This window comes from Panthera leo, chromosome B3 (genome assembly GCF_018350215.1).
Source record: "Panthera leo isolate Ple1 chromosome B3, P.leo_Ple1_pat1.1, whole genome shotgun sequence".
NCBI lineage: Eukaryota > Metazoa > Chordata > Mammalia > Carnivora > Felidae > Panthera > Panthera leo.
The window spans coordinates 103,527,413-103,534,942 of NC_056684.1; the positions used below are offsets into that span (position 1 = coordinate 103,527,413).

The 7,530-nt window shown below is 42.6% G+C and overlaps 1 protein-coding gene across 1 annotated transcript; it reads left to right on the forward strand.

The window, feature by feature from the left end:
* The first annotated feature begins 1,934 nt into the window (after nucleotides 1-1,934).
* Nucleotides 1,935-2,294, forward strand: LOC122222653 (60S acidic ribosomal protein P2-like). The gene has a single exon (XM_042943212.1). The coding sequence runs from the start codon at nucleotides 1,935-1,937 to the stop codon at nucleotides 2,292-2,294; it is 360 nt and encodes a 119-aa protein (XP_042799146.1).
* The last annotated feature ends 5,236 nt before the right edge of the window (nucleotides 2,295-7,530 follow it).

Here is a 7,530-nt window from a genome sequence, read left to right on the forward strand (position 1 = left end):
TTAACCAAATATACATATTTTTACTTGCCACATTTTATTTGTACTCCTATCACTACCATTAGGGTGATAACTGTGCAGTTATATTTACAACCTTGGTTAATACTCCACGTTCACTTTATTACTCATGTAGTCTATTGATATCGAACTATCAAGGGCCCTAAGAATTGGGGTTTTTTAACTTTCTACTCTGCTTTTCCTTCCATCACTGGGCACTTTTTCTAGTATAATTTTTCTCCAAAGGCCACAACTTTTGTTGTCCATAGAATCAACAAAGAGAGTTACTGACCATAAGAGAAAGAAAGATACAATGCTAAAAAAGAGGCAGAATTTGAGTTGAGCCTTAAAGGATGGGTAGGACTCAGGGATTGCGATAGAATAAAAGGCATTATTGGTGTCAGGATTTGCAAAGAATAAAATGGAAGCGGGCACAGAATTTTGATAGGTCTAATTGCCAAGAATATAAAGTGCATGAGAAAAGGATACATAGACCCTAAGAGAAAAAAAGGGATTGGATCTTAGTGTGCTTGAATGCCAAATGGTGGCATCTGATACCATTGGAATGACACATTTATAATTTACAGTGGTCAAAATTCTACCTGTGCCTCCAAACTTTGGATTCCCTATCTCTTCAAAATTGATAAAGATATATACTAGGTTAGGTTTACACTGTGTTGTTTGTTCTCATTTGAATCAGTTGAAGTAGATGGAGGGTAGTGGGTTTTATGACCCTTGCCATGTATCACCGATTCGGGAAGATGGGGACGCTGCCCACTCTGCCATCACTTGACAGTCGCAGGCACAGATCCCTTTGTGCTCCTCAGTATGGTAACATCACAATGTGGTTCTTTCTGTTGGGGACAGCTACAGAATTTCTTCCAATTGCTAAAACTTGCATGTACATTTTTGCATTCTTCCAAGTATTCTTTCCCCATCCTCTTCTGAACATCTTTGGGTCCACTCCACAAAGGAAGAACTTCTTACCTGCTGCAAGGCTCGAATGCTGCTAAGTTTCTCCTCTTCCTCCTCCTCTCTCCCTTTAATTATACTCCTTAACCATGTGCCTCTTGCCACTGATTTTGTGCCATTTCTGTGCATGGGACAATTTTTTCCATCTGGCTGACTTCTATCTCTGAGCACTACAACCTCTTCAAAAGGCAGAAAATCTGTCCTTTCTAGAACATGGATTCCTAATCTGAAGTTCAAAGGACCAATCCCCACATGCACAAATACAAGGTGTTTGTGCATAGAATTCTGGGGGAAGGGGCCATGAACTTAGATGGAAGGAAAAAAATCACACCTTTAATTGCACTCACCTCTTAGAGAAATTTAGCATTTTCTTCCATTATGAATATAGGCAACAAACTTCAGTATCTTAAGCAACACCTGTGACTTTGTCTTGAGTAGAGAGAGATCACAGATATTTTCATCATATTTCAGTTGCAGATATCTCAAAATATTGTCTAGGCCCATCAAAACTTCAGAATTAAAGTCATTATTAGTCTCACTGTTAGATCTTATTTTTAATGCATTAAAAAAGAAAGGCACAGGGCCTCCTGGCTGACTCTGTCGATAGAGCATGCCACTCAATGTCGGGGTCTGAGTTCTAGTCCCACCTTGGATGTAGAGATTACTTAAATAAATAAAACTTTATTTACTTATTTATTTATTTATTTAGAAAGGCACCTATTACTATATCACAACTTTTTTTTTTTTTTTTTTTTACTATTTTGATAAACCATATTTCAGCTAATTGGTTTCCTTTGCAATTCTGTTATTTTTAATGCATTAAAAATGTTCTGGGGTGTCTAGCTGGCTCAGTCAGAAGAGTCTGTGACTCTTGATCTCAGGGTTGTGAGGTCAAAACCCAGGTTGGGCCTAGAGCCTGCTTAAAAACAAAAACAAAAAAAAACCTTCAGTCTCTGACACCGCAGGAGATGTGTTACATTGCCTCTTACCTGCTGACGTCCTCTAGGGCAATGCCTCCCCCCAGTGCCAAGGACATCAAGAAGATTCTGGACAGCATGGGCATTGAGGTGGATGACGACCTGCTTGACAAGGTCATCTGTGAGTTGACCGGAAAAAGCATTGAAGACATCATGGCCCAGGGTATTGGCAAGTTGGCCAGTGTGACCGCTGGTGGGGCTGTGGCTATCCGTGCCTCCCCAGGATCTGCAGCTCCTGCTGCTGGTTCCATCCCAGCTGCAGCAGAGGAGAAGGATGAGAAGGAAGAGTTAGAGGAGTTGGACAATGACACGGGATTTGACTTGTTCCATTATAGTCCCGCTGTCCTGTAAACAAATCCCTTTTTTACATACATACATACATACATACATACATACTTTAAAAAAGTGTTCTCAGCAGTCTACGAACATTACCAGACTGCCAAAGGAGTCCAAAGCACAGAAAAGGATTAGGATCCCTGCCCTGGAGGGAAACCCCACTGCATTTAGAGTACATATATTTTTGTTTTATAGTACGTGTGACTGGGGGCACTTGGCTGGCTCAGTCAGAAGAGCATGCAACTCTTGATCTTGGGGTTTTGAGTTTGAGCCCCACACTGGGTGCAGAGATGACTTAAATAAATAAAAACTTTTTAAAACTAGAGTACATATAATTGGTGAATGCTCTAGAAAGAAGACACACTTACCCGGCTATTCTTCCAGCAAGGGAAAAATGGCTAAGAGCATGGACTGAATCCAAGAGTCAGGTTTCGAATTCCAACTCTATCATTTCCTGGGGTTGCAGCACTGGATCTATCCTCAAAACTCTGTGTCTATGTACTTACCTAAGATAAAATATAGGTTGTAAAGTTTAAGTGAAATTTTATATCTAAGTGATTAGCAAGTACCTGGTACATAGCATTCAGTAGATAAAAAATAGCTATCGTTAATAACAATTATAGTCAATTATTATCATAGATGATAGCAATATTAGTACTATTATTGATTATTAGCATTAATTACTAATATAGTCATGGTTTAGTACAATGACTATGATCCCTTGCTAAAGCATTTTAATTACCATTTAACATCAGCGACTATGATCCCCTCAATTCCGCCACGACATGTCTTTGTCTCAAAATGTTCATCATTAAAAGTCTTCTGCAAAAGAGTGATAATGAAAAGCCCATTCAATTCAACTAATATTAAGGTACGATTGTGTGTGCTGTGCTCTATACTGGGTGATGAGGTTGTAAGATGGCTAAGGCTTGGCTGGCCCCCTGCCCTGGGTAGCTCGTGGTCTAGCTGGAAAGACAATCATGTAAACAAACAGTTATGATAACTTATAATAAGTGCTAAACATTAGTCCTAGCAAAGTGCTGTGAGAACCTGGTAGACAGAGGGATTAGCTGACCAAGGAGGCAGCAGCTGAGCTGGAAGTCTTCACAGAGATGGTGATATTTGAGCTGTCTGGAAGGATGAGTAGTGGTTTAGGAGGCAGAAAAGGTATAATGTGAGTCAAAGCCCAAGTCAGAGAATTGCGAAGGAATGCCAAGAACAAAAGTTTTGCTAGAATGTAGGGCGCGGGGTGAGGAGTGAATTGAGATGAAGCTAAAAGGGCATTTACCACCTGGGCCAGGCCAAGTGTTGTAGAGACTTGCCATTCAAAATGTGGTCCCAGGACCTGCAGCATCTGCCTGAGATGTTGTTAAAAATGCAAATTCTTGGGCCTCACCCCCAGACCGACCAGAACAGAATCTGCATTCTGAAAACCCCAGATGATTTGTATGCGCATTAAAGTTCGAAAAGCGCTGTTGTAGAACCGTAAATGCTAGGCTAACATGTTAAGCCTTTATCCTGTGGCCCTTATACGTTATAGATCTGGTTTGTAGAAACTAAATTTAATAGCAGCATGAACAGATTGGAAGGTAGAGAAGAGAAAGCAGGATGGGTAGATAAGAGACCAAAGTAAGGGCTCTGTCAAGGTAGAGAGGGAACAAAAGAGACAGATAAATACCCCCTGGCCTTGCCTTTGGTTGCTAGAGTCATCATAACCTGTCAATAATTTCTCTGTATTAAGCACCCGCTGTATTCCAAGTCCTGGACTGGGTACTGGGAGGACAGAAATAAGTGTAAAGTGAAATCCCCTGAAAATTTCACCCTATATAATGAGATGACAGACACACGAAAGGTCAACAAATACACAGGGGGGTGTATATGTGTCACACATACATGTACACATGCACATATGTGAACATGATGTTGGCTAATTGCCACCTCTCCCTGACTCCTGCTTTAACCTATGATAAAGTGATTACTGGTCATCTTCTGGAGGTGAAACTGGTCATATGGAGATAGGAACCAATCCCAGGTTCATGGCTGTGCCCGATTAATCTGAGATTGGAATGGATAGCTAATGGGGGCTTAGAGTATCATTATATCAGCCATTAACTTGAGGGGAGGCATTTTTTCCCTGACAACACAATCACTTGCCTCGTGCTTGGAATGTTTAAACATAGATAATATTTTGTATCTAGCAATGTTATCTTCGTAAAAATTAAAATAATAAATAGTTATGCAACGTAATTTTTTCTCTCCCCATTAATATTACAATTAGTTTGTTAGATGTTTGGTGTAAATTTAATGGCTTCGTGGATCAGACGCACTTAAAACTATCTCATAAGCATTAGTGATTATTCCAAATATATTAACCATTTTATCTCTTTGCAGAATGCCTACTGTGCTTGTCAAATGAAAGAGCATTACCTGCAGGAAAACCCCCCCATCTTGATCAATATTGTATCATAAAGTACACTGGGATTTTCTTTCCTACTGGTGTAGGCAACAGAAATGATGTCTTAGAGTAGCCACAACTTCAAGTGTTTTACAGCAGAAAAGTTATCAGAAGGAGCTCCACAGCCATTCAGCCTGAGGAAACGTTATCTGCTCTTCCTTCCTGACCCAGAAGGGGTAGGAGGATGGAGGAACCAGAACTTGGCTACATATCTAACAATCTCCATCACCTCTCTGTTTCTCCCCGACCCTCACACCTCTCTCTCACTGTCTCTCTGCTTCTCTCTCTCTCTGGTTCACACACACCCACACACACCCACACACACCTCCTTCAGGAATTTCCTCACAGGAGTCAACTGTAAACAAGGCCAGCCCCATAGTTGACACAGCAGCAGTAAGGACTTTCACACTAAATTAAAGAATAAACATAATCTCACTCTATTATTTTTTTAATGTTTATTTCTGAGAGAGACACAGCATGAGCAGGGAGAGGCAGAGAGAGAGGGAGACACAGAAGCCGAAGCAGGCTCCAGGCTCTGAGCTGTCAGCACAGAGCCCGACGTGGGGCTCGAACTCATGACCTGAGTGAAGTCAGATGCTGTATCGACTGAGCCACCCAGGTGCCCCTAATCTCACTGTATTATCAAAGGAAATATGAATGTGTGTATAGAAAGCCATTTTGTAACAAACTGATCATTCAATTTCATTGCGATAGAACAAGGTGTTGGGAGCCCTGGACGTAGACAAGGTTCAAGAATGTCAGCACATATCACACCACTCTGAGAAAGAGTTGAGAACAGTGTGGGGACTCCCTCTCGGAAAGAGCTGTGGAAGCTACATGTACTGCAGACAAAGCTTTCTAATGCCTGCAGCAAGTCTGGTTGCTTGAAGACACATATATTCACTTTTTTCCCCCCTAGGAGGATTATTTCTTGTAGGATTAATACCAGACCATAAGAAAGAAAACAGGGGCACCTGACTGGCTCAGTCAGAAGAGCATGTGACTCTTGATCTCGGGGTCATGAGCTCAAGCCCCCACGATGGGTGTAGAGATCACTTAAATAAACAAATAAACACTTACAAAAAAAATACATCCAAAAAGAAAACAGAAACAAAACCCTGGTACTGTTTCTCTTACAGTCAACTAGTTTCTTTTTTTCTTCTTCTAAGTTTATTACTTATTTTGAGAGAGACGGCATGAGCAGGGGAGGGGCAGAGAGAGGGGGGTACAGAGGCTCTGAAGTGAGCTCTGTGCTGACAGCAGAGAGCTCAATGAGGGGCTCGAACTCACGAACCCGTGAGATCATGACCTGAGCAGAAATCAGATGCTTAACTGACTGAGTGAGCCACCCAGGCGCCCCACAATCAGCTAGTTTCCGAATTTACCCAGCCTGTCAGAACTCTGGGCGCTCACCTGGCATATAACTCGCGACTTACAAAACGGTGTTTCCTTGTGGTTTTAGATTTTAAAAGCCCACCACAGAGATTCAACATCTCCAATATTTTTACTAAGTCAGCTCATTTCTGATGCATCGAGGATCTAACGGAGACGCCTGAGGTGTAAGTTGAGACCTAACAACGGTACTTGTTCCAGTCAACGTTTTCTAAACAGAAGATCGTTCTGCTCCTTCGTCATTCTGCTCCTGTCCCTACCACCCCACCCCCCACCTCAGGACCCAGGACCGGGGCAAATGCTGGCCATCCCCCAGTGCGGACAAGGACAAAGTGGGAGAAAGGTGGTGAGCCACAGATGGACTGCCAAGTTCATGCCAGCTGTAAAAAGGGAAATATGAAAGCCACGGCAGCCTTTTTGCGAACCCATTGATGCCAGGAGAAGAGAATCTGCATTGGCAGGTTTTGTTATTTTTTAACTTGACCCTGACAATACCTGCTGGGCTACCTGTGCTTTCTGCCAAAGAAGTGTCAGATGAGGGAGGAAGTTTGCGCACCTGGTGAATTCAACATCACAATGCCATTGGGAGGGAGGAAAGAGAGAAAGAAACGCAACTACAGAAAAGAACAGAGCCAAGAAATAGAAACTGGGGAGGAGGAGGAAGAGTAATGAAACAAACAATTTGGAGGAATTCTTGTGTGACATTTTCCAAGATCATATTACACCACAGGGACAGTAATAATTAACAATTCTAGTCGCCTTGGGGTGTGAGTATACACCACTCTGGGTTTGAATTTTTGTACCTGTAGCCCAAAAGGAAACTCTGCACCAGCCACCGCTGTCTTAGATTTCGATGCCCTGTTTGGCTGGGCTGCTGCGGAGTTTCCAACTGCATGCAATTAAACATTAAGTGGTCTCTTGATGGGCTGTCTTTTCCAAAAAGGCCTTTCTTTAATTTACAGTCAGTATGTCTGTAGAAAACACTAGATGGTTGCTTTTGCCTGTCCCAGGGACACTTTGGCCATTCCATTCACAGCCCTGTTTTTTAAGGAGTCAGTCTGATGGAGGCAGTTGGAGGGGGGAAAGGAGGGGTGAGTTTCAAAGACGTCCAAGCCTAAGCCAAGCTTGTTAGCAGCAACTGTCACACAACAAGGCCAGGACACAGAACACCATATGGAGCTTCTGCAGCCACGGGCCCTGGGACCTACGTAGGTTCTCAGTGCAGAGCATCTCCTGTGCTCCGACCTCCCTCCACACACCCAGGACTCCCAGAGGGGCCTGAGTTTGGAGCATCACAAACTATAACCGTTCATCGGGACATCTGGATCGTATTCAAATGTGTTAAAAATACGTGTTCCTATCCATTCGAGTATCAGCAAACATTAAGCTTCTAGCGTCACTTGC